This window comes from Sphaerodactylus townsendi, linkage group LG04 (genome assembly GCF_021028975.2).
Source record: "Sphaerodactylus townsendi isolate TG3544 linkage group LG04, MPM_Stown_v2.3, whole genome shotgun sequence".
NCBI lineage: Eukaryota > Metazoa > Chordata > Lepidosauria > Squamata > Sphaerodactylidae > Sphaerodactylus > Sphaerodactylus townsendi.
In genome coordinates, this window is record NC_059428.1 from 110,104,193 (window position 1) to 110,132,101 (window position 27,909).

The 27,909-nt window shown below is 42.9% G+C and overlaps 1 protein-coding gene across 1 annotated transcript in view; it reads left to right on the plus strand.

Moving 5' to 3' along the window:
* SLAIN1 (SLAIN motif family member 1) overlaps nt 1–26,943 on the plus strand; it is a 52,319-nt gene extending 25,376 nt beyond the window's left edge. Inside the window, 7 exon segments of the mRNA XM_048495077.1 lie at nt 2,653–2,802; nt 4,788–4,941; nt 5,746–6,095; nt 16,495–16,650; nt 17,219–17,327; nt 17,329–17,547; nt 25,523–26,943. Coding sequence (XP_048351034.1) covers nt 2,653–2,802; nt 4,788–4,941; nt 5,746–6,095; nt 16,495–16,650; nt 17,219–17,327; nt 17,329–17,547; nt 25,523–25,598 — 1,214 coding nt within the window. The 3' untranslated portion in view covers nt 25,599–26,943.
* Nucleotides 26,944–27,909: the final 966 nt, after the last annotated feature.

The following is a 27,909-nucleotide window of genomic DNA, read 5'->3' on the forward strand; positions in this document are numbered from 1 at the left end:
TGTTTTTAATTGTTGATATTAAATGGGTTTTAGGGGTGAGTGTCATCTGGGCTTGTTGTTTCAAGAAATTGCTGTAACTTGGTTGGATTTGTGGAATCAGAGCCATTGTTCTGCTGATGCAAGTGGGCTTTCTGTCCTTCCTGCTGCCACTCTTTGCCCCGAAAAGTAATTCCTGAAGGTCAGCAGACCCCCAAGAACAGAGCAGGCTGTGGTATGGTGGAGAGAGGAATTGGTGGAAGCAGATGACAACTGTTCTATGAGGCCGTATCTGAGGCAGGTAAAGAGGCAAGGAGATTCCTTGTTTGTTTTCTGCAATCCATTTGCAAGGCCAGCTGACTTTAGATTGTTTAGTTCCAAAACTGCTGGCCTGAACCAACCACCTGAAGTAATTTTACCAGACAGAACTTGAGTTCACCAATCTTTTACAGTAGTCTAGGAACGTACAACTCATCAACATCAAATCTGACAGTTTTGGGGTGGGGCTTATTGGAAGGGGACAGGACTTATAGGAGTATGTATTTGGGGCATTGAAGAACTTGTAGAATGTGCCTCGAAGTCAATGGGGCTTGTAGAATTTGGAAGGGAGAGCGTCTGATTGGGAGATACCTGTGCCAGTGTGTTTGTATTTGGTTGGTGCTGGTGTTTGAATGACCCGTGGTCTGTTCTGTGCTCAGCTACAGGCTCCTCTGCTATGCTGAAGGTGACATTGGCTCTTTGAGGCTATTTTTTGGGAAGTTGACAACTTTTTCTCCCCTCCTTCTCACATGAATGGTCAGTTGGGACAGTGCTTTGAGACAGCTGTGGTTGTCTTTGTCAAACAGGAAAACATTGTGAACAACTCACCTTCTGTCACTGATGGCAGATGCACAGCTTTCCTCAACTCCTCAAAAGACCACATTGCTGGAAGTGTTTGAAAACAGTGGGTGGGGAGGACTAACAGAGCTCCAAAGAAGTGTGACTAGCCGACAGGCACTCAGCTGGCATGTAGGTATTTTCTCACCCTGTCTGCAGCCAGAAAGGAGAGGCAGAGCTGTTCCGTGTATCTCTGTTGGAGTGGTAGCATGTTCCATGAGCATCTCTGCCAAACTTCCTTGGTTTTTGCCAGCCAATGGGGAAGATTGAAGCCACGACACCTCATGTGCCTCTGTTATGCCCCCTTCCAATGAAAGTAGGAAAAAATGGCCACAGGAGCCTCACTGTTTGAAAAATAGGCCCTGTTCGGGTGAATTACAATCATTTTGCTACATGCAGTGATTCTCACATGTCTGTAAGCATTCCCTTCTTGGCACAAGGCTGCATGAGCCTGCGCCAGCTTTTCTTGTTTTTAAAAGCACACACAAAAAAGTATGCACTAACCCTGCAAGGTAGAAATGTTTCAATAAACCTAGACAAGCACAGACATGCCCTTTCAGCAGTTAGGGATGGATAGTGGAAGGCACATTGACGCGTGTGCATTATTTTTAAAAGTGGACTTTTGGGGTTTTCTGCCTGGAAAGCAAGAAGCCTAACCGGGTCAAATTTTCACTTCGTGCAGCCATGTCATATATGTACACACTCTACATGATGAGGGGAACCCTGCTATGTCATTTTCAGGAGCGTGAGATGCTCTTCAGGTTATGACCTGGAGACTGGCAACTGGGCTGCGTGGGCGGAGCATGACATATCAATTTTGATTTGGGGTGTGTGTGACATATCAGACCACTCGGGGGGATGCCTAGAGTACCTCTATCCAATTTTCAGACTAGCCCAGCTCACGGTAGGCTCGTAGCCACTGTTTTTTCAAATCGAGCCATCTGGGCGTGTTCTTAAAAGCGGTCAATGAGCAGCTACAGCTGTACCACTGATCAGAGTAGCTAGTGCTGACCTTGATTGACCAGTGGTCAGCCTTTTTGTAAGGTAGTTTCATTCATATTCATTTTGCTGCATAGAAGGACTCTACCATAATCTAAAGGGAAAAAATGTTCTGTGATTTTATGGATGTGACTTTGATCAAATCCATTTTGACGGTACATATTTCACAGAAATGTAAGATGTCTGTCTCAGGGTGTGCAGATATGCATTGAAAATGTTCATGCTTATGTAACTCTGTATTTCATGTTGGTGAAAGGAAGAAATATTTATGTCTGGAGGCTTAAAGGGGGATTATGAAGGGGATTATGTTTGTTTTTAGCACATGATGAATGAGCTGATGCTTTCCTAGTCTATGGTACTGAACTTTCAGCTTGGCTACTAAACAAGTCCCATCATATTGTGCAAAAAATCTGGTCAGCAACCCTATTTAGTAGGAACAGGAACCCTGACTGCCGTAGCAGCGCCTCCAACTGTCTCTTATTTTCTAGTCTGTGTTAATTTATCAGCATGTTCATTTTTATATTTTAATGTTTGCTACCTCTTCCAGCTTTGAGGGGTTTGTATGATGAACATCAAGGCAATATTGAGAAAGAAGACCTTTTTAAAAATAATTGTGGAGGACAACTCGCAAATTGTTTTCTCGCGACTTCAGCTGATTTTTTCTTCATGTTTGCAGCAACCAAATACTGACATTTAGGTTGTTGTTTGATTCTCCCCCACTCCTGCTCCTGACTCCCTAATGAGTGAGTGTTCTGCTGCCAAATATAACTTGCAATCTTTCTCTTCTATATCCATTAACAGCTAGCCGATGGCGGAGTCTCTTCTCTTCATCTGTCTCCTTGGCTTTCCCCTATAGCCCTGTTGCAAGGCTTACTCCATATAGCAATGGCTTTAACACACCTGCCTTTTCTAAAACCTTCAGTAAAGCAATATTAACATCTGAAAAGACAGGTAATGCTTGCCTTACTAATTTCTAGTGCTGCAATAAGGCTTAACATATATTCCTATAGAATGTGTATAACCTCTAATTTACTGGTACAGATTAGATCCTCAGTTCACTGGATATTGTGGTATCATAATTGTTCACCTCCAGGATTTCTCTGTTTGCACAGTACTTGAATGGTTGCCAAAGAGCAGTGGTCCTCAGCCTTTTCTGGCCCGTGGGCACCTTTGGAATTCTGACAAAGGAAGGTGGGCCCAATCTCAAAATGGCTGCCACAGGAGGGGGAGCTAACCACAACCTGACTTAAGCAGCATATGCACAGAGGAAGCCTGAATGCTGGGGAAGATTTTTTAAAATACACTGGAAAATAAGAGTTAGAGGGAATAAAACCAACACTGTACTATTGAAACGTCACTGTTTTAATCTGCATTACCAATTGGATCTCCGGTGACCAATAAAATGCCTTGCTGTGCAAATGCTTCAACTGCCCCCATTCACTAAAAAAAACCAACCTCTTGGTGGGTGCCAGGAAAGGTGTCAGTGGGTGCCACAGTTCCCATGGGCACCATATTGAGGACTCATGCTCTAGCACAATGTGTGAATTCTTCCTTAATGTTTCAGAGCCTGGTGCCGAATCACTCCTGGCCCAGGTTGAAAATACTGATTTGTGAGGGACTTCCTCTGCATTCTTTTACAGGGGAATGGTTATTCTTTTTTCCCCACTTCCTCACATCATTTCAGAGATGCTTAGCGATGGAGGACAGAGGGAATTTGCTTTCCTGGGGGATCAAGAGATAAAAGACTTCTTACTTCTGTGTTAAAATCTTCCCCCACATTAGGGCAAGTTATTTTGGTCTGTACCATTTACAATCTGAGCAAGAACTGAAGTAGTGTTTGTGGGCAGGATGCGCATTTGTTATCCTAAGAGCTGGGTACCGTATGGTGACCTTTTTCCATCTGGAGTAGAAAGGTATTTCTGTTCATTTACTGAAGGAAAGGTATGGGTGGACAGTAAGAAGCTTTAGCAGATAAAATGGATTGTCATAAGCCACAAGTTGGCCAGAATGTTATATGAATGCAAAGGGACTTTGGTTAAAATAAAAATGTCATATGAACAGATAGATTCTGGTGGGAGGAGGAGGAGCTATAGAGCAGATCACCTTTGATAGGATTGTAGCACTTCTGTAAAGGACATAGCTTATAAATCTACCTGGAGCACACCTAGCAGATCATATCATTGTTTCAGAGCTTGACTGTTCCTCACTGTGGGGAGAAATGTTGTTTTATTTGGATGAAAGAAGCTGATTCGGTCAAGGGGACTGGCGGTCTCCAGACCTTGGTGCTGAATTTGATAGTTTGGAAGCAGCATATAAGCCACAGTGCCAAACTTCGAATAAATTATGACACATTTAGTGTAAACTGGCACAGTAGGCGTGCTTTTATTGGGATGTAGCATTTACTTTGTTGCAAAATGTGCAGTGACTTAAAAAAATTAGTGGAATGATGTAGCAGCAACAGAAGAGGAATTAGAAAGGTTTGTTGATATTGTTAAATATTATGAAAAAAAGAACAAGCCATTCAAAATACAGATAACCCCTGAGAATTTGCTAATGTTGCAGTTTTGTCCATAGGAACAAAAAAACTTAATTTTAAAAAAAATGGAAAGCTGACATGTTCACAAGTTTGAAAGTCATGCTATACATTATAAAATTTGTTCGAACATGTATTTGTTTAACCTGTGGAAAGTATAGTGGATGGATGGAAACTCCTAGATCAGGAGTAAGCTTTTTGTATTTCTTAAAAACTAAATTAACTAGCAAAGCACAGCTTTTAAATAAAGAATCTTTTTTAAAAGATGGTTTAAAAAATATATTGACAGTAGAGTCATGTCTTCCAATATAGCTACAAATGTATTGTTCTGAACTATTGCTTTAAAAGTAGTAGGTATCATATGTTGTCTAGCAGCTCAAGGATGTATATTGTTGTTCCACAGGTTGTGTTTCCCGAAACTCTCCTCTGAGCCCCCAGTCATCAATAGACAGTGAACTGAGCACCTCAGAGCTAGAAGATGACTCCATCTCCATGGGATATAAACTGCAGGATCTCACGGACGTCCAAATCATGGCTCGGCTTCAAGAAGAAAGTAGGCTGCCTTTCCCCTGTTCCCTTTCTCTAAACGGTTTCATGTTATTACACGAAGAAATAACATGAAACCGTTGGAGCAAACACTTGTTCCTAACTATGTGTAAGTTGTTCAGTTCATACTAAGACTGTTACACTTAGGCCCCTTCCACACATGCAGAATAATGCACTTTCAGTCCACTTTCACAATTGTTTGAAAGTAGATTTTGCTATCCCACACAGTAAAATGCAGCTGCAAAGTGCATTCATAGTGGATTGAAAGCGCATTATTGTTCATGTGCAGAAGGGGCCCTAGATGGGTCTTCCAAAACTTCCACTACTATGACATATTCTCAGCTACTGGTGAGGACCACTAACATACTTCAAAGAAGTGGAAACTCAAGAAGATGAAGTGGGATATGAGGTCATCTCATGCATCTAAAGCAAATGCCAACTTTTCCCCCCTTTGGTGTGGGGTGGGGGGGAGATTATGAAATTGCTGTCATGATCTGGACTAGGAAGGGATCATTCAAGTGACTTGTCAAGGTTCACAAACACTGAGGGGATTGGTTGACCCTTAATTGTGCTATGAAATGATCACATGGCCAGCTAGCTAAGAGAAAGGGACCGTGGGATGAAGCCCTGCCCTTGTATTTTGGAATGCTGTTTTCACTTATTGTGTCGATAATAGGGCTGCTGAAGGGCGACTGCTACTTCCAGAGATTGTGAAAAAAAATGCTGAGACAGGGATGAAAGGTGTAGTAAGATTCTGTGTTTCACTCAAATGTGTTCTTTTCCTGCCAACTGTATATCTTGGAGTCTAAGGCCAGAGACTAATAGCTTCCTACTTCCAGCATCTGTATCCAGGAAACGAGCTCCAGCATACCTCTTAAAACTGGTGGGAAAGGGACCAGCAGGTGATCAAGAGATTTGGTCCCGATACAGCCAACAAGGGATGAAGATGAAGAGTTTGACCACCTGCCGCCCCCTCAGCCTCGCCTCACCCGTTGCACCCCATTCCAAAGAGGAATTCCCCATTCTCAGACTTTTTCCAGTATTCGGGACTGCAGAAGAAGCCCAACCTCCCCATATTTCCCTTCAAATAATTATCAGCAGCAGCAGTATTATTCTCCTCAAGCCCAAAGTCCTCTTGATCAGCAACCAAACAGGATTAATGGAGGTAAGATGGGCTGATATTTCCTCTACCTCCCTTGACATCAGTACCATGGAATCATCTATATTTTACCTCAGATATAGTGTGATTTGGTATTCTCATAGGTGCTTAGTTCTCTAAACAGCAGTATGGGGCCCAGAAATGTATTTTGCCACACCCAATGACTTCTCATTTTCTGGCAAGGACTGTTATAAAATTATCATCAAATTGCACTTAATTGTTTAGAGGCTGGTTAGCCCCATACAAGGGGCTGGGAGCTCGGCTGCAATGGCTGATAAATCATGGATGAACATAATGGAATGGAAGAATGGAAGAAAGAAATGGGGAAAGCAGCTGTATGCAGATGTGACAGGAAGTTTCCCAGTGCTTCAGGCACTGGTTCATTCAGGAGAATGTCTCCATCTAGTGTGCATTAAAGTATGAATCTATCAGAATGCTCACTGCACTACATAGCGACATCCAGCCCACGCTCCCATGGGAGACTGGCATCCTTAGGGAGGCATAAGAGCAGCAGTAAAGAGGCTTCCCTGGGGGGGCTGGGAGGTCCCATGGACAGACTTGCTGCCACCTTTACTAGGAGTGGCGTGAAGTCCACAAGCCTGGGTGGCCAGTTCAAACAGAGGCAATGACTGGAAGGGAGCTGACAAGTGTTGGCTCCTCCCCCAGCCACACCACTGGACCACCCCTGTTACACTGGTGGCAGTTGCAAGAGTGCAGAAACACTGATGCAGCATCCAGTTCTGGGTCCCACCACCAGGGAGGGCCATGGCAGCTGCACATCAATGGAATTGCTCCTCTGCCAGGGCAAGTGCCCTGAGGAGGGCAAATATGCCGGCATTCCCTTTAGATGGGGCTGTTTGCCTTTGGAAATCAAAGAGAGAAATAATATTGTGTGGAATCACAGACAGACAGTACAACACACACTCAGTTTTTGATAATAACTTTCTTTTTTTGTCACATGAAATTGTCAATGAATTGTTTGTCGCCTTTTGATTAAAATTAAAAGTGGTATCTGACTTCCATAGTTTATCAAACATCCCAAGAAGATGTTATTTAACTATAGATTTGCCTGGTCTTTCTAAAAGATAGTATTCAAAAGGCATCAATTTGAAAATATAATAAAATGAATAATATAAAACCATTTATAACCATGGAAGAATAAAGCATGGTCAACATGATATAAAACCATTCTGCCATAGCACTGAGCCTGACCCAGAACAAAATGATTTTTGAGATAAAACTTGGTTTATCTCACAGTGAAAAGCACACAATATAGAAGCTTAGAATCAGTTAGAAATTGATGTTGCTTATGATGTAGTTCTTTTTGTCATTACATCCTGAATTAGCCAAATACAAAGTGGCAGGATTTTGGAAGCATTTCTCTTTTTTCCCCTCCCTCCCTTTTGCCTTACTTTCCTTCCATAGAACACAAAAAGAGTCCTGCAGAGTTTGACCAGACATTTTTCTGGACCACCATGCTGTGTCAGTAGTGGGGTACCTTGGCTTCTTCTGGAAACCTGTGAAGGAAGTGGCCCTTCCCTGATTTTGGTTCCCAGGATCTGAAAACAGGCTTCCTTTCAGTGGTGGGATTCAAATAATTTAACAACCGGTTCCCAAATGACTCAGTGGTGGGCAGTGGCGTTCCTGCCTAGGGACAGGGGGTACCCTTTGTCCCCGGGCGCCCCCATTTGGTCACGTGGGGGGGCGCCAACATTTCAGGGTCTTTGTGTGATTTTTAATTTTTAAAGTGTTTTTTCACGTTCCGGCCTGCAGGGGGCGCGTTTTTAAGGCTAGCAGCACCAAAATTTCAGGGTACCATCCAGAGACTATCCTGGTAGTGCCATAGAATTTGGTGATGTTTTAGTTCAGACAGCAAAGTTATGGACCCCCCAAGAGGCTGCCCCCATCCTCATTGTTTTCAATGGGAGCTAACAGGAGATGGGGGTTACCCATTTGAGGAACCATAACTTTGGTCCCCCTGAACATATCTTCCTCAAACTTAGGTGGCATCTGTAGGAATAGTTAACATATGATACTCTAGGAATTTGGTGTATGCTAACTTTAAAAATACATCCCAGCCAGGCATCCCAAGAAATTTACTTAGGGTTACTTTGTTTTGCAGGTGATTTTTGCTCTTCATTTGTAGTAATAGGGAATTTCACCTACAGGTGTGTAGGCAGGCTGCACATTTTTTGAGACAGAGGCACCAGACTTTCAGGGGTGTCTCCAGGAACCTCCTGTTAGCTAGCATCCAGGTTTGTAGACCCTTTAGCTGGGGGGTTGCAGATTTTGCTGGGGCCCCAAAGACTGGCCCCTTTTGTTTCCCAGCTCCCTGTACATGGCAGCCTGTGGGCTGGAGTTCTCTCAGAACTCTCTCAACTCCCCCCCACACTCCAGAGCCAAAGCTCTGAAGCAGGTGCTGTATTACTCAAGGCCTCTTGGAGACCACCTTGAGAAAGTCTAGCGCCTCTATCTTCAAAAATGTGCAGCTTGCCTCAGAAATTCCCCATTAGCTACAATGGAGTAAAGTCACTGCACAAAACAAAGAGAATCTTAGGCAAATTTCTTGGGGTGCCTGGAAGGGATGTATTTTTTTAAAGCTAGTGACTTGGTACCAAATTTTCAGGGTATCATCTGATAACTATTCTTATGATGCCAACCAAGTTTGGTGGAAGTTAAGTTCATGGGGACCAAAGTTGCTTAGTTCCTCAAATGGGTAGCCCCAAATCTCAGGTTAGTTCCCATTTAAAACAAATGGGAATGGGGGGCACATTCCATTTTGGGCATCCCAACTTTGCTTGCCTTGAACCAACATCCTCAAACCAATTTGGTATCATCATGGGAGCAATCTCTGGATGATGCCCTGAAGTCATGAATGCCATGCTAGCTTTTAAAATGCATACCTACAGACCAAAAAAACACTAAAAATACCCCCCCAAAGACCAAAATGCCTTGCATTAGCATTTGTTGTATTTGGGCAGGAAATAATTGGACAATTTTACATGTTCAGATATTTGCCCAAATTTTACCCAGATTCCAGCCAAATCTGCTATTTGTTTCATCTGGATCTTTAGTCCTCAAGGTGATGCTGTTTCAGGGATTGGTGGAGAATCCACCCCCAAACTAACCCATCACTTTCAATTATGTTTTAACCGGGGTCCCCAGATTTGATTCTCCCTTTAGGATGGATTTAAAAGAGAGAATCCCAGGCTCCCTAGTTTAAACACTAGCCAGAAAGTGATGCTGTTTGGGGTCAGATTCCACTGGAGGTGTTTTGTGAGAGATGATGCTGACATTTGTTTGGTAAATGTTTTGCTGGGGGTGATTTGTGAGAGATTTACATGCTTAATACCCACTTGCACTGGCTTGGAGTTGTTTTTCAGGCTAACAACCTGTCCTTAGGGTTGTTGTGATTGGGAAATTAGGAGAAAACAGTTGGTGGGGAGAGGAGGCTATGTAATTTTGATGGGAGTGGGAGGGTGTTTTGTAAGCTAATTTACAAAAATCATTTATTTGGTCATGGGTAGGGGAGGGTGGCCGCCCATACGCCAGGCGGGGGGGGGGGGGGGCGCCAAACTCAGGTTTTGTCCCCGGGCGCCAGTTTGCCTACGTACGCCCCTGGTGGTGGGATTACAACCAGTTCTCCGAACTAGACAAGAAAATGAGCAACCGGTTCTCCTGAACTGGTGCAAATAGGCTGAATCCCACCACTGCTTCCTTTCCTAATCTCATTCTTATTTCATTTATTATGCATATATATAGAGATATAGATATGGTAAATTGAAAAACCTACAGTGATAATCAAATTCTTATACATAACAAAACTAGAGTACAGAATTGAGTAGCAGGTTAAGACAATGGCTGATAAATCATGGATAAACATAATGGAATGGAAGAAAGAAATGGGGAAAGCAGCTGTATGCAGATGTGACAGGAAGTTTCCCAGTGCTTCAGGCACTGGTTCATTCAGGAGAATGTCTCCATCTAGTGTGCATTAAAGTATGAATCTATCAAATGTCTGTGATAGCCAACTAGATGTACAATGAAAGGGGAGTTAGATCCTCCATCAACTGATGTATGGACACAGAACTTTTTTTTTAAAGCTGCAACTGGAGGCATAGCACAGATTGATGTAACGTAAAACCAAAATTTTCCCTGGAAGCTATTTTCATGTGGTGGTGGCCACATATAATAACAGATACACATTCTCTCCTGTTTGCTTTTCTGTCCTGCTTGAAGATGATAGATGTCCACCTCCCAGCAAAGTTCTCATTTGTAGTTATTTGGTGTGTCAGTATCTCTTGGGAAAGAAAACACATCGCCTCTGAAACAGTTTCTCTATTTATAGTTATTGCAGTTTTCCTGTAACGTGTTCCTGACAAATAGTTTCTGGCAGGGCCCTGATGCAGTTAGAACTGACTCCAGTGTAACAAATGGAGGATTAGATAAGAGAAGGAATAAGGACGGAAGGTCACATGTCATGCGGCAACTTTGTCACTTGTTCCAGCGCAACCAAGCACATTGTATGTTGCAAGCTTGCACAACTTGTAATCCTCCAAGCTGTACACTGCCTATCAGACCTATGCAACAGAAGTTTAATAAATCTTGTGTATTTACTGTTTCCTTGGGATGGCAAAACAGAGGGTGAAAGAGTGTGCAAGTTATGTAACGAGCTTGAATGCTGAACGTTGAGGGGCCCACATCCAAGTCTCATACTATAGCAGGCCCAAAATCATGCAGGATAATAGCTTCTGGGGAGGCTTCTATTCTAGAATGATTCCTAGGACCAGAGATATGTAACTGGAGAGAGTTTTTTGGGGAATTTTTTTCTCCTCGCTGTCCCCATGTGTTTGGATGGCATTGATCATGATTCCTAAGAAGGGATGAAAAGTTGCTTTACAACCCCAAAAGCTGCTTTACAACTCCTAAAAACAAAGAAGATTTGAAGGTAGAGAGAAATGTGTGACTTTAGGAACCTGGTGCTTGTACATAATAGGCAATGGGTACTGGGCACTTCTGCAATATCCAGGACCTTTGATTGTTTTCCACATTGACCTCTTTGCAAGGGACCCTGGTGATAGTCCTAAGGCATGCACAAAAGCAGGCGAACTTGCTTAAGGCAAGACTTTTGGGCTTCATTGTTGCCCTGGATGAACTAGCACTGTAGCCCAGGACCCATCCAGAACTCCTGTAGCCAAGGGAAGATAGGCAGTGGTGTGCAAGCTGACTTTCATGGACACTTATACACCTTTCTTGATATTCTCATTGTGCAACTCTCTAGTTCCCAGACCACAGTGTGAAATCCTCTGCAATGTTTTTGCAGGTTGCTCCAAAAACATGAGCTTCATAGATTTGAGTATGTTATGTTCCTTCTTCTCTGCTGCTGTAAGAAGAGAGTAAACAAATGTTTTTCTGTGGTTTTGTGCTAATACCCCACCACACTGGTTTTTAACATTATGTGCTGTGTGATGCAACTTAGGTTATCATGTCATCTTTTGGATCCCTTAGGGCAGGAGTCCCTAACCTTTCCTACCCTCGGGCACCTTTGGAATTCTGACACAGGGCAGAGAGTGCCACTGCAGAATAGCTACCATGATAAATGGAACCAGCCACCATGGCTACCGTGGGAGGTGGAAACATCCCCCCCCCCCATACACACACAGAGGGTGCAGGAACAAACAGGAATAGTTTTAAAAAATATTCCAGGAAAGAGGAGTAAGAGAATAAGCCGATGCTGCAGTTGTAGCTGCCACCACCACCACAATATTTTAATCTGCACAGTCAATCAGATCTCTACTGGCCAATCAGAGGGTCCATCTGGTCCTGTCTGCTTTCTAGAAAACATTTGATGGGCACCAGGAAAGGTGTCAGTGGGTGTCCTAGCATAGGGGAAGTTGATGTCAACTTCCTGTCATGGCACAGCCTGGGCTCATTGACTGCTCCTTGGAGGATGAGGGCCCCTGTATGACCAGCCTACAGCAGACAGCAAATGGCCCACAGGCACTTCCAGATTTGCAGTCAGTAGTCGGTCCAGATGCACCTCCTGATTCGGAGGCAGACAGAACAGACCAACCCCCTGGCCCAGGAGAAGACTGGGGTCTCAGCTATGGGCGCAGAGTTGGAGTACTTGTCTGACTGCGCAGCACCAGCTACACTTTGATAATGAAGATGATAGTGGAGCCGAGTTGTGGTAGGACTGTGTCTGAGAGGCAGGAGATATGTCTGCCTTCCTGGCACATAGTTACAAAGTCTCCTGAGAGGAGTAGCTGGGAGCAGACATGGAGTTCAACAAACTCTGAACTTACCAGTATGGTACTGATTTATCCCTGGAACCTCGCCTTTGAATGGACCCTCCGGCTTCCTGCAATTCCTCTGGCTTTTGTGACCTTGGACTGATGGATCTTGCTTCTGGAAATTCCTTTGAACTTGTTGCTACTTGGAACACAGGGAGGGAGACGCTGTAATCTGATACCAGTCAATCAGAACACTTCCTTTTGTAACGTTACAGAAGAAGAGGAGGAGGAGGAGGAGGAGGAGGAGGAGGAGGAGGAGTGTGGATTTATATCCTGTTTTTCTCAGTCAGAAGGAGTCTCAAAGCGGCTTACAAACTCCTTTTCCTTCCTCTCCTCAGAACAGACACCTTGGCGGATTCTGCATGGGCCAAAAACAGCGGTGTGAAAACAGTATGAAATGGTGTTTGTGGCCCATGCAGAATCTGCCCTTGTGAGGTAGTTGGGGCTGAGAATGTTCTTAGACAACTGTGAATAGCCCAAGATCACCCAGCAGACTTCATGTGGAAACAAATCCAGTTCACCAGATAAGAGTTCACTGCTCATGTGGAGGAGTGGGGGATCAAACCTGATTAGAGCCCTCTGCTCTTAATCACTACACCATGCTGACTCTCTAAGAGTGTGCCCCTACTTCTAAGAGCACTTTTGTGCTTGCATTTAACCACTGCCTAGATCCAGGGTCTTGACCCTCTTGGCTCTCCAGATGTTCATGGACTTCTAGTTCCAATCCAAGCCCCTACCAACACACATTAGTTAGACATCTGCTGGGTTAAGCATGGGTAGTCATAGTTCTCTCTCATGCGTTAGTCTAAAAACATGAACATCTGGAGAGCCACAGGTTGCAGACTCCTGTTCTAGATGAAGAAACATCTGAATTTCAGCCCTTCCCTGTACATACAGCCTCTCTCCTGTTGTGGCAGAACCTGAGGGTGGAAAGACCCATCTTGTTGAAGAGTTTGGATTTAAATCCCCCCTTTCTCTCCTGCAGGAGACTCAAAGGGGTTTACAATCTCCTTGCCCTTCCCCCCTCACAACAAACACCCTGTGAGGTAGATGGGGCTGAAAGAGCTCCGAGAAGCTGTGACTAGCCCAAGGTCACCCAGCTGGCGTGTGTGGGAGTGTACAGGCTAATCTGAATTCCCCAGATAAACCTCCACAGCTCAGGCGGCAGAGCGGGGAATCAAACCCGGTTTCTCCAGGTTAGATACACGAGCTCTTAACCTCCTACGCCACTGCTGCTCCCTGGCAGGAGAGGTGCTCTTATCTTCCCATCTCCACCCCCACATATAGTGTGGAAGCAAGATAATATTTGACTCCTGAGAGGACTGTACACTAATCAGTTCACTTTGAGCTATGCTTGTGTATGACCAGTGCTTGTACCATGTCAGAAACAGGATATCTGGAAGCTACTATTGAGCCACCCTGAGCCACCCTGTGGTGGTGGTGGAAAGTACTATCATGTCACATCTAACCTATGGCGACCCCTGGTGGGGTTTTCAAGGCAACAAACATTCTGAGGTGGTTTGCCATTGCCTGCCTCCATGTGGGTTGAGAGAGTTCTGAGAGAACTGTGACTGGCCCATGCTTACCCAGCAGGCTTCATATGGAGGAGTGGTGAATCGAACCTGGTTCTACAGATTAAAGTCTGGCACTTTTAAGCACTACAACATTCTGGAATCCTCCTTGAAAGAAAGCAAAGGTTTTCCATGAGCAGATATTTGAAATGTTCAAGTCTGGGTTCTTTGAAAAGATGAAAAAATGTTATCTTTGCTCATTGCCTGCAGTGCTTTGGTGATCACAGCAAGAGACATGCGTTAGTCTAAAAACGATATGTGTGATGCTCTTTGAAGAAATTATTTGTGCCTACGAAGCTTGGCAGTAACTGAAGATGTTTTGTGCCTCACTCTGCATAAATTTGTCACAAAAGAGGCAGGACTATTGTTGTGCCTGCATGTTCAGTACTCACAAAGAAAATCCTGTGGCCTACTGTCTGTCTCGGGCCTTGTTTACTCACAGCAATTTTGTGCCAATTTAATTATGAGATCATCATTCATAGAGTCCCAAGAATTGTCATGTGGTAAGGTGCTGTAAACTGCCCTGAATTACAGTTCCCAACGTTGTTTATAGAGCTGAAGGGAAAGGTGTTGCTTTTTAGTGTGTTTTTATGTCAAGCCTTCAGTGACAGTGGCAAATACAGTAAAGTTGTGGTTTCATTGCTATGAATAAAACAAAAATCCCTGATTACCATTCAGAGTACTTTTTGCCTGGCAGAATGGAAGCCAAAATGGAGTTGATACTGTCTCCTGTTTCTGAACCGCTGTGCATGGAAGAATTTGGATAAGCATGCTTAGCTGGATGTTTTGTGTTATTTTCAACAGTTTGTTACTACAGCCTTGAATCACTAAGCAGCAAAATCTAATTAACATTATGACTGAATAGCTCATCATGAATAACTGTGTATACAACACAAGCATAAATCACTAGAATACAATTAAATTTCAGGGTTTTTTTAATGAAATAATTCTAATAATCTAAATTGTTAATGATAAATTGGTGCAATAATTCTTAATAATGGGCTGTTATCTATGGTAAAATGTATTTATAAATGTACATATCTCTACGCTACTTTTATCTTCAGTGGGAACCTGAAACAACTTACACCATATTCTTCTGCCCTCTTCCATTTCATCCTCATAATTATCCTGTGAGGTAGGTTATTTTGAAAAAAGTACTGGCCCAAGTTGAGATTCCACGGTGGAGTGGGAATTCAAACCTTTGTGTTCCAAATCCTAATTTGATATAAATGCAAGAATCTTACTTGTACCCTTTCCTGAGAGAGGGAAATAAGTGATTTGTGGTATGGAGAGCCAGTTTGGTATACTGGTTACAAGCATCAGACTAGTAATCTGTAAGACCCAGGTTCAAATTCTTACCCGTGACATGTAACATGCTTTGGATCCCCATTGGAGAAAAAGGTGGGGCATAAATGAAATAATCAAACAAAATTTCTCTCTTAGCACAACAGCCAGAAGCATAGGAAATTATCTGGGAGGCACCTCCCCATCTTCTGTTGCTTTTGCCCCATAATGTGAAGTAGCTTTTGAGCTGCTGGCTGTGAACAGGAGATGGTGGTGGCCACTGAAAGGAAAGGCTTTAATCTCTACTTAATCAGTGGGGAGGGACAGTAATGAGGGATTTCTGCTGGAACGAGTGGACCTCCCTCACCCAAAATGGCTTCTGTCTTCGCTTCCCTCACTTTTTTAAGGGTTGTTTGTCTCAGTGGGCAAAGAGGGGGGCCTAGTGGAGTGGAAGCGTCAGACTTGAAGTTACTCCCAATGTACAATTACTGCTTTAAACATCATGTGACAAGGCAGAGGGTTAAAGTATGTATCGTACAAAATTCTGTATAAATGAGAAGGAATTACTGGAGATGGCAGTTAGAAGTCAAAGACAAGTGACATTTTCCCTGAGATGGGGAAAAGAGGGTGAGAGAGAACACTTCTTACATAGGAAGGCAACGAGATAAGTCATGAAGGATCTGTCAGGTCCCCATGTTGTTATCAGCAAGCTGAGTTTGTCTTGATAATCAGGAGTGTAGCAGGACTTCACTGAAGTGAAATCCTCATTATGAGACTGCAAATTAGCAGACTACTAACCAGATTTTTTAAATTCTTGCTGGTACCATCAGTATGCCAGAGCCTGCAACTCCCCATGCAACTATCCCCCAACAATGAGATCCTGATGTAACAAGGGTATTTTCCTTGTCTATATGTTTTCTCCATCCTGCATCTCCAAAATGGCTCTCTTGTGGCTGCAATTTCAGATGAATCGTCCGTATCTAGGGCAGAAATCACAAGCTTTGAAGTAGCCTGAAAGTACTTGTATGCAGCCAACCTGATTTGTGTCTCGGGAGGTTTTAAAGAATGTTCATTCTACAGTTCAGGCTCCATCTGTATTTGAGATCAAAGCTTGTTTGTCCTAACTTTAAACCAATACTTATTTAGGCAGAATCAAACTTAATGTGTTATCCCAAAAATGTCTTCTTAGATAATAGCTGGGGTCTAAAGTGACTGTATGCATTTTCTCACCCTGGGGATCCTTTGGTTTTCTTGCAGACAAACTCCGACGGAGCATGCCCAACTTAGCCCGTATGCCAAGCACCCCTACTGTCAACACCACCATTGGCTCTACGGTCACTGTGAGGAACAGTCTCAGCTTTGACTCAAACTTGCACGGAGCTGGTAATGGGATATCAAGAATTCAGTCCAGTAGTAAGTGTGAAATCTTTTTTTAAACATTTACTTGTCATGCTTCTCAGTCAACAAGGGCCTTGAGATGGCTCACAGAATCAATCTTGCTTAGTTATTTCCTTCATATATACCTCACTTCTCTGCTAGATCCTAGACCAACATTCTGGCCCCCCTGCCTAAATGAAATACTAAATAACATAATAAAATAAACTATGGTTCTTCTTGTGGTTGTTGTAATAAAGAATTTTAAACCCTAGAAACATCCCTAGCTTTCTTGTCACAGCTTCTAGTTATGGCTTATGAGCAGTTGCTTGGCCATTCTCTGAAAGTAATCCAAAGTGGGTCTAGTCAGAGGTAAATCCCATTTTTTTTTCCAACGGAGACTTATTCCCAGGAAAGGGTTCTCAAGATTGTGATCTCTTTCAACTTAAATTACTTCCCAGGGTTACTGTGACAGTAAAATGCTGCTTTCTTATGGAAAGGTGGGATATAAATAAGCTAAATATGAGCAGAATACTTGAATTAGCGTAAAATGAATTTGTCTTGCACACAGTTGTGTAACTCTGTGACTCTTGCCCTCCTCTGTTAGTTCCTTCTCCAGGACAACTTCAGCACCGAGTTCACAGTGTGGGACACTTTCCAGTCTCATGTCAGACTGGCCTCACAGAGAAGCCACTGCCCCAACAGGGTCCCACGGCTTTATTTCAGCAGCAGCAGCAGCAGCAGCAGCAACAGCAGCAGCAGCAGCAATAACACACCACTGCCAAGCACCTTACAGTTACACTCTAACTCTGGCATCCCAATGCCAAACAAGACTGCAAATGTAGGGATCATAACGCGCAGTGGTCTACCCAGGCCTTCCTTGGCCATAGGTGGTAGCAGCATACCTAGGAGCAAAATTGCACAGCCTATTCGAAGGTAAGAGTGGTTTGACTGAAGTAAAGATTCAGGGCATGACTGTGGTACAACTTTAAGGTGTTTATGTAGTTGTTCCCTTTGCCCCCCATAGTTCTCCAAGGAGCATGGATCTCTAAAAGAAGATCTATCTTAGGCATAAATCATTTCCTAGACTGTCTTGGGGGAATTTGGGATAAAATTTGGGATACCTTAGTGTGTTTCTTTCTCTTAAGGTATGAGTAAATTCTCTGAAGCATCTTTTCTTCGATGATAATGTTCAATCTGCCCTGACTTGGATAGTCCAGGCTACCCAATCTTATCAGATCTCAGAAGCTAAGTAGGGTAAGCCTTGTTTAGTCCTTGGATGGGAGACCACCAAGGCCGACTAGGGTTGCTACCCAAAGTCAGCCAATGGCAACCCACCATTGAACAACTCTTGCCTGGAGAACTCAAAATTGGCTGTGACTTTCTACTACCAGTGTTCAATCTACTCTAATATGGAAGATGAAGAAAATTACTGTATCCCAGGACCTTACAGGAAATTTCCATTGAAAGCCCCTTAATTTTAAAATCTGAACCTTATTATTGTTTTCATGTGGTGTGCATTGTTTGTTCGTGGATTGCCACACAGGATTGGAGGGCAGTTTAGCCTGGTAGGTGACGGGCTGGTAACCACCATGCCAAACACAACCCGCCAATGGAGTCTCCTTGAATAACATCTTGGTGAGCTGCCTAACCTGGCTCATGTTTGGGATTCAGGTTGATGGGTTAGAAGTTGTGCCAACCTGATGGAAGGTTTTTCTGACCCAAAAGCAGATGAGCTGTTCATGCCCAGATCCTGGTTTCCTGTATGGCACAAGACTTGTTGAAGGAATGACCTTGTTACTTGTTAGTAACATGGGTTTTAGTTTTGGGTTGTTCCTTTTGGGGAGCTGAAAGTTATTCACAAAAGAAGCTGTTGGCATTAACACTTACTTCTAATAACTCTCTTGGTTGAGGGGCAGGGCTTATTTTGTCTGATGTGGAATACCTTTTCCATATGGTTGTCCAGTGTATTGTTATCAAGGAGTCACAAGGTGTGGGCTGGCAAGGAATGTGAGGGTGAGAAAAAGCCGGGAAACTGAAGTGAAGCACACTCAGCATAGTTTCAGAACCCTGAAAACTACTTCTAGCGTCATCAGTTATTCTTGAATAGCCAAAGTTTGCACAGCCTGAAACTGGCAGTCTGAAATTTCCCCCAGAATGCCATATGATGCAGTCTTAAAGGAACTGTAGCACATAAACAATCAAACATAAAACTTACATCAACTCCCTGTGACATATCCCATCACAAACTTTTGAAAAGTGATGGCATTCAGCCATGTTCTGAGCCCAGAGGAAAGCCTTAGTAAATAGCACCGAAATATCTCAGAAATGAACAATCTTGTGTTTGGTGGTGTGCCAGGGCCTAATAATGCTCAGGTTTTGACTGAGTACCTGAGATTGCAAAAAGGAGTGGTGGTGGTTAGGTACAAAGTAGGTCATAATATCTGCTGGTTGGATTTGTGGCTTGGAGATCCGTATATTGTGCAAGTTTGCCCCTAGATGGAATTTTCCCGATGTGTAACTGACTGTCCTACTTTTCTGCCTCTTGACCCTCAAGAGTAGCCATCTTTGCTGAGTCTTTGCTGCCTGAGCATTGCAAATAATGTAAAAGCAAAGGAGAATTAAAGAGAATATATGCCAGACTGACATTATTTGTGTCTAGTCAAACTGGATGCATCCTGACAGCTATGTGCATCACTGTTGCCAAACACACCCCTTTTTGAAGTCCCAGGCATGGAACAATAACCACCACCACCAAAGGAAGGGGATCCCTGGACCCCTTGCACACCTCCATATATGGCTGTGTTCAGCTTTGAAAGTCACAAGGTGCGCAGGCCAGATTTAAAAAAAATTATTTCAGCTGGCGTGCTGTCAACTGCTTCCTTGCATTTCCCTTGGAGAGAACACTGATTGAGCAATTGGTTTTGTTCAGCCAAGTGCCACTGAATATTCCCCCATCCATTTTTAATTGTGTTGGTAGCATGATAATTAAGTGTTGCTAAAAGTTGGGCTTTTGTAATTAAAAGGTAAACCCAGAGGCTGAAATCCTGCATGCTCTTCAGCTGCTTAAATTGGCTTCCGTGGGATTTGAGTGACTTAACTATGCAGCAAGTTTGCAGCCCAAGTGGGTTCAAGTGTTCATCAGGGAAATTGTCTACATCTTTCTTAAAACAGTAACACAGCAGAATGCTTAACTTAATGTAATTTATTATTCTGGCTTTTAACTAACAAACAAAAAATAACATGATAAATTGTACCTATAGGCAGCAAGGATATTAATGTTAGAGAATTAAAAACACTCACTCCCGCCCCACCCAAGTCACTCAAAAACAGGGTTTGAGTAAGCTTCTTTGGAGACTTGTGAGTTTCAGGCTTTACAAACCAGTAGACAGAACTTTTCTGCTTGGCTTGAGATTTGGAAGTTCTCACTGGAAAGAAGCCATTGAAGCCTTGCTTTCTCTGACTGGCCCGGGAACTTTTCAGAAATTGGATGGCTAAACTTTTATTGTGCATCCTTAAACGTATACAATGGAAGAAAATGTGCTCAATCAACTCTATTTCCCCTGTTTAGTGTGGACACATTCATTCAGCATAAGGGATTAAAAAATATATTCTGGGATTGCTGAGGGGAGTGCTGAGTACCTCACCAGAGTGAACACCCTTCTGTAACTGCAAATTTCCGGTGATGATAGATATAGTACCAGGACAAGAATATATCTGGCTTCAACAGAGGATTTAAAATCAGCTGTTCTTGGGATGTCCATTTAACATTCTGTGTCTTCTCTTCTGTCTCTGACAAGTTGTTTTGCTTGCTCCAAATCCAATTGTAGAAGAGCATGTGAGGAGAAGCCTAATCTGTCAAGACTAGATTGAACCGCTCTGGGCCATTTGGCTTCAAATTTGTCTTGAAGAATCAGGGGAAGCAAGCTCTGAGATTTTAAGCTGTCCTTCAGCCATGTGTAGTTTGATGATGAAACTCACCCTAAACTCCAGCTTCATAATGACTGACTCAAGTAGCACCTTAAAGTTTGGCATCCAGCTGGGAACTTGCGGGGCTGCTTTTAAAAACTTAGAGTGAACACACTGAAGTGCTGTAAGATGTGAGGAAAGAGGTCCAAGGTGAAATTTGTGCAGTAGTTGTCCCAGTGTCTTGGCCTTCAGCAATTTGAGAGCTGCTGGAATAAATGTCCTCCTTTGGATCAGAGAAATTTAATTATGTTAGAGGCTGAGCTATCTCCCAGTTCAGCAATGTGGCAATTGTGTGCTGCATTGGAGCTGGAGGCTTGATGAACCGCCCCCAAATATCTAAAGTTGTTTACTTGCGCCAGCCAGTTTCCATTCAATTTCCATTCCCTGGATTTTGGACGATTTCTAAAGGTCAGCACTTAGTGGTTTTGATGGTTGACTATCTATGAAATAAATGTGCTACGTTCAAAACAGTATAAGATACACAAACACTTGTGGCACATAGGCTCCGGCTCAAGCAATTTATATTACCTATTAGTTACTTGTAAAATATGCCAAATTGTTGGCTATTAGACTTATCAGACTGTTATATCTCCATAACATATATATCTCCACTTTAAATCCAATTCATGCAACAATTTATTACAAAACCTTCTCTCAAGTCCATAATCATGTAATTGTTAAACCAACAATGTCCATAATCCTGTAAAGATTATTGCGTCAATGTCACCCGCTGTGACTGCGATACAAGTTCATAACAATTATGGACATTGTTGGTTTAACAATTACATGATTATGGACTTGAGAGAAGGTTGTAATAAATTGTTGCATGAATTGGATTTAAAGTGGAGATATATGTGTTATGGAGATACAATAGTCTGATAAGTCTAATAGCCAACAATTTGGCATACTTTACAAGTAACTAATAGGTAATATAAATTGCTTGAGCCGGCGCCTATGTGCCACGCCTTTTGATGGTTGACTATCAGTTGTTTCTTTTCACACTATAAGGCTAGTGTAGAGCTCTGTTGGGTCCTGGAAAGGATGACTACATCATTCAACAGAATGCTGTTTGATCTGGGGTAAAGTATGGTTGACTGAGATGCAATCCAAAACAGTTGCACCCTTCTCAAGTCCATGACACCAATTGGTTTGGAAGAGGGTGACTCAGTTTAAGATGGCACTGAATTGCTTAGTTAGCATAATTTATCCTGTGTAACTATCTTGAAATCTGCAACATGATGGCAAATTCACCCTTGAAGTATGACAGTCCTGTGTAACATATAGTAATGTATGTATTATGCCATCTGAAAAGTGCATTAATACCCTACACCTTTTCATTTAAAATGAGCAAAAAACCAACTACGTAATCTGATGATAACATCAAGAATCACCTTTGTTTCCTTTATAACAAAATCCAGAAAATGTGAAATTGTTCAGGGTTTAGAAAGAAGGGTTTACAACTTCAGCAAAAAAAAGGATGTCTTCGAGGGTGCTGCACATTCTGATTTTAGTATGGACATGTGGCACACATGATGGAATCATTGTTTGAAGGAGATTTGTGCACTGAAAGATATGTCACTTGGCCTTGCCTCCTAGTGAACGCATAAATGTTCAAAACACATGTTTTCATTTTCCATAGTGAGGGACACTACCCTTGTGGAGATATGCTCCACATCCAGCATAAGAAATGGAGTTATGCACTAGGAACTAGAGCGGTGGTTTCTAAATTTCTAAGGCAGGGGTGTTGAACTCATTTGCTATGCAGGACAGATATGACATGGGCGGGGCCAGGTGTATTAGAAAATGTAATGCCAAGCACTGGAGATAGAAACTTTATTGAAGGCACAGGCAAAGCTAATTAATGATATTTTTTCTACTTCAAATATAGACATCCTTAAAATAATAACTCTCACAATATTTTCTTTTATTTAACAGTCCTTGATCATTAATACCTCTTGGTCTGAACTACTGCATCAAAATCTGGAGGCAGAATCTGTCTTGTAGCAATTTTGAGTATGGTGTTCAAGTGTGTCTCTTTTGATTTATTAACATTTGCACAGATATTGCCAAAACACATGAACAGTTAACAGTTTTTATGCCCATACAAATCATGTCAGGTGGCTGATCTTGGCTGCATAGCAACAATTCTTTCAGTTTTCATTGCATTTTGCACCAAGAAACTCTGTGCAGCAAAACACTGAAGATGGATAAGGTTGATGATGTCATGAGTTGGTTATAAAAACTGTTGATTTTATTTGAGCCAGAAGTCTCAGTCCCAGGCAATTTTACAGCCCTCTGGAGGAAAGAATGATTGACCATGGTGTACCATACCACACTGAAGTGTGATTGTTAGATTATAGAACTGTACTATAAGAATGACAAAGTGAAATAATGGATAACGGATAAGAAAGAAAAAGCTGTCCATGAATAATGAATTGCTTCAAGATCTTGCATTTTATGGTGGATAAATCAAAACACCTGAACTGTCTCAACACAAAAATGCAGGGTTGAAAGAGTTTTATGCAGCATTTGTGCCTTTGAGCTGAAGCTTTACCTTCAAGAACATTATTTGGCACAAGTTCCCACTCTGAAATATGTGTTTGGTGAGCATATCTCCACAAATAAGTAAGGAATGAACCCCAAAAAAGGATTCTGCCTTCAAAAACCTATACACAGATTTTGGAATTTTCTAGAACTTATTTTCTCTGGATGTCCATGAGGTTGCAGAGAAGCTCCAGATGGAAATAATTGATCTGTAATGTGACACTGTGCTCAAGGATAAATTTTCTGAAGTTGACATTAGCAAAGTTTACCCATTTTGGAGTCCAAATTACCCCCAACTTAAGGCATTTGCTGGTAAAATTTTTGTTTGGGCAGCATATGTGTGTGAATAGCTCTTCTTTGTAATGAATGTTGATAAATCAAAAGTACGTCCTCAGCTTACAGAGACACACTTGAACAGCATACTAAAAATTGCTACACTACAGATTTTGATTCCAGATTTTGATGCAGCAAAAGGTATCAGTTATAAAAGACTGTTAAATAAACTGCAACTTTGCCTGGTCGTGTCCAGCTTTATACTTCTAGATCCACCTTTGAAGCTCCACCCTGAAGTCACAACAACCAGAAATGGACCAGAAGTATAAAGCTGGACCCAGCCAGATCAAGCCTGTAGTGCAACTGTGGGCTCAGGTAGACCCGGCAGGGCCTGGATCCAGCTTATACTGCTGGCTGCACCAATGTCCACAGAGGCAGAGTCAGCAATATAAACCTGAACCCAGCCAGGCCAAGCCTGCAATTCAATTCTGGGCTCTGCTGGGTCCATCTTTAAACTGTGGGCTTCATAGGTAGAGCCTGCTGTTTAAAGCTGGATTGGGCCCAAACCCAGTTTTGAACCATGGGCTTGGCCTGTGTCGTGTTGAACTGCATATTTTGCCTTCAAAGTCCAAATTTTGTTCCACCTAGTGGCTGATTCAATATCACAGAGTTTAAATCTGCAGGGAGCTGTGCTGGACATAAAACTGTGTCATATCGAACTGATCTCTAGAGGGAGCAAAACACATGAAGAACTAACCCTTGACTCCTCAGAAGAAACAGGAACTTACAGTCTAAGAATGCAGAAAAGCTCTAAGGTTGCAGAAATTTGCTTTGAAGGAGTGCTCTTATAGGTCAGCCAAAGGATTCCCGTGGCAACGGATGCTGGGAAACCAATCTTGGACGCACATCCTCACTATGAGACTGGCCAGGCGTGCTGTCTCCTTGTCTCCTGTGTTCTTGTGAAGCATTCTTCTCTTGCTAGAATTTGTGGGGATTTTTCTTCTTGGCGGGGAGGAGTATTCAAACATCTATTTTTTTCCCCTGTGTTATATGCATCATGTAGTATTACCGTAGGATTAGTTGTGTTGTCTCGTGTTATTATTCTCAGCTCTGAAATATGTGCTTCATTTATACTCCTCCTTCCTGTGGGGACCCAAAGCTGCTCGCAGTGTTCTTTTATCCTCGCAACAAACCTACCCTTCAAGGCGGGTTAAACTGAATGTGTGTGATAACTCAAGGATACCCAATCAGCTTCCATGGCAGAGTGGGGATTCAGACCTGGGTCTCCCTGACTCTTGTATGACACTAATTACTACACCCCACTGGCTGCCACCACAGTTGGTAAAATACTGGAGGGCAGGGAGTAGCTTGGGGTATTTTTCATTACTCCTGAGTCGCTTGCATGAAAGAAAAGAATGGTGACCCTTGCTTTACCCACTGCATCTTGTTAGCTGGCAAAACTGCTGTCCCTTTAGCCTGTGTTAAGTCCCAAGTTTATACATCTTGCTAAAAAAAGGGCCCATCAGCCATAGATGTTAAATGAATGAGCTATTAATGATGCCCTTGCTGGTGTTAGACCCAGAGGTGGGATCCAGCAGGTTCTCACAGGTTCCCGAGAGTAGGTTACTAATTATTTGTGTGTGCCGAGAGGGGGTTACTAATTGGTGATTTTGCCACGTGATTTTTGCCTTAGTTACGCCCCTCCTCCACTCTTCAGCAGTAGCGTGCAGAACTTGAAGCAGTCTAGTAGGAGGTGCACCAGCGTAAGGCAAGTGCGTGGCAGCCTGCCCCTGCGTGCATTCATTTCCTGCCCAAGAACCAGCGCAGCGGCTGCGTCCTTGCCACAGCCCCGCTCAGCAATGCCCCGCCCCAGAATGCCTGGCCACGCCCCCATCATGCCCCGCCCAGCCCCATTGGCACTACGCCACTGTTTGAATCTCACCACCATGGGAACCCGTTACTAAAATTTTTGGATCCCACCACTGGTTAGACCTAACCTGAACAGATACCTCTCTTCAATCGAGCAGTCAGGGAGTCAAACAATGTCTTTGGCAATGCAGTTCTATGCTGGATTAGACTGTTCTTCTGTGTTCTGTTTTCTGATGTGGCTTGTTTCTTCAAACAGTTTCCTTCAGCCGCCAAAACCTCTTTCTTCACTTAGTACTCTACGGGATGGCAACTGGAGAGATGGCTGTTATTAAAACTGAAGAGACCTGAACTACAGGCAAGACAGAATGCTTGATCCTTTTACCCAGCTGGCTGGGTAACTAGACTGAAGGTGGGGGAAAATGGGTCGCACGGGGCTATTTGTTTTCTCTGTCATTGATCACCAAACATATGCAAAGCCCACATCCTGCACTTAGTTGTTTGCTTCGGAAAACCGCAGTGCTGTCAAATTAACATTAAGTATTATTGTTTTGACCTTTTAAAATATAATCTGTAAAGTACCAGAGGGAGCCCACTTGGGGGCGCCAAAATGTGGTTTCTGGATGCTTGAATCATAAAGAGATTTTTCAGAACGATTTAATCTGTGTACTGCTTTAAAAGGTGATGTTTTAATGAGTTTAATATTTTTTTTGCAAAATTTACAAGGTGGATTCTTCTGCTACTTTTTTTAGCCTTTCTAAAGGGCATTGTTTTATACTTAATGTGTTTTATATTCACTGGAGTCACAGAATATGAAAATTTTGTCTGTGCCATAAGCAATTTTTTCCCTAATTATAAGCACTCAGAATACATCTTAAACATATTTTAAACATATCTTCCCCGATTTAGCCAGGGCCCATCTGCCCACAGAAGCAGATGTTAATGTACGCATGACTCACTGCATGAGGATCCGGGTGCTGAAATGTGCGCAGTTGTTGATGCTGAAAAGTCCCAGGGAGCAACAGTGGCAACGACCCCAGTTTCAAGGACAGGGTGGGGGAATGCCTGACCGTTCCACTCTCATTCTGGTGCTTGGGATTATAGGGGGCATTTTGGCATTAGGAACTCTGCCCCATCTTGAGAACGCCCATAGCTGAATCAGGGCCTATCCACAGGCACTACAAAAGCTGTGTTGCGTGTATATGTTGTGATAATGTAGGTGCGTGTGTGCACACGCCCACACACAAGTGTTCACTTGAAACTGCCATGCCTTTGGGGGAGGGGGGAAAGTTGACCTGAGTCTGTTCTCTCATCTTCCTGTTCCAATGCTAATTTATTATCACGGTGGTCTTGCATTTATAAGGAGGGCTTATGTTACGTTGCACTTAAAAGAAGCAGTGATCTCTAAACGATCGTATTTCAGTACTTTTTGTGAAGAATAAATATTGGGACGTTTTATTAACAAGTTATGTACGGGAAGAACTAATGGGTTTTCATGGAAGTAAATCCTGTTTTTATAGACCTTTTACAAAACCCAGTTGCACTAATTAGTGATTTCTTATGACGGATTATGATTTTAATACTTGATTACAACTTGTATTCTGCTGATCTGGAATGTTTTGGGAATAAAGAAATCTATTTCAGCAACCTCATGCTATTCTTGGATGTGCAATAGAAAAAGAGTCTGTGTTCTTTATTGCCTTATTTCTTTGACTTGCATATAAAATTCTGCTGCGGCAAAAAAACCCACAGTTTTGTCCAAGGGAATAAGAGGACGAACTAACTCAGGTGTCTGGTGGTGTCCTTGGCTTGTCATATTCTCCCCCCTCCCCCAGGGAGGGGGACAGAATCATAGGCTGAGCCATGTCAATGTCTCCTTCTTGATGTTGAAAGTAGTTGAAATTCTGTCAGAGGTCTGGCTTGAATGTGGCCACACAAACATATGCAGGTTTCCTTATCTCCAAATAGGATATGGAGATCTCCCACAGTTTACACTTGATCTACAAAGATCAGTTTCCCTGGAGAAATGGCTGTTTTGGAGGGTGGGCTGTATGGCATTAGACTTTGCTGAGGTTCTTCCCCAACCTCTGCCTTCCCCAGGCTGCACCCACAAATATCTATACATCTAACACGGATGTGTCTCTCCCAACTGTAGATATCTAATCTACATATTGGGACCATACAGACACTAAACAGCTTTTTCTGCAAACTTGGAGGACTCCCCAGAAAAATCTTTTAAAATACATTGGGGTGGGGGTTAGATTCCCCCTAAAATTAAAAAGTAGACAATGCACTTACCTTTAATCTTCCAAACTGGTGGCAGCAAACTCCAGGAGGCGCTGTGGGTGCGGTGGAGATGGACTCCCAGATGCCACCACAAGGGCCTAGATCTGCACCAGGAGATGGAATCCCCTTCCCCGTGAGGCTTGTGGAACCCACACTGACATGGAATACTGCCTGAATCATGATTTTTCCTTCACCCAACCACCATCATGTTTAAACCTGACCAAAGCATCATGTTTAAACCTGCCTGAAGTTCTGGCCAGCTGCATTTGCCTTCCATCAGGAACTGAGTGAAATGTCTGAGAAGAAATGGATTCTCTCAAAGCCACTACTTTTACACTGGGGCAGAGGTGGTTAAATAGT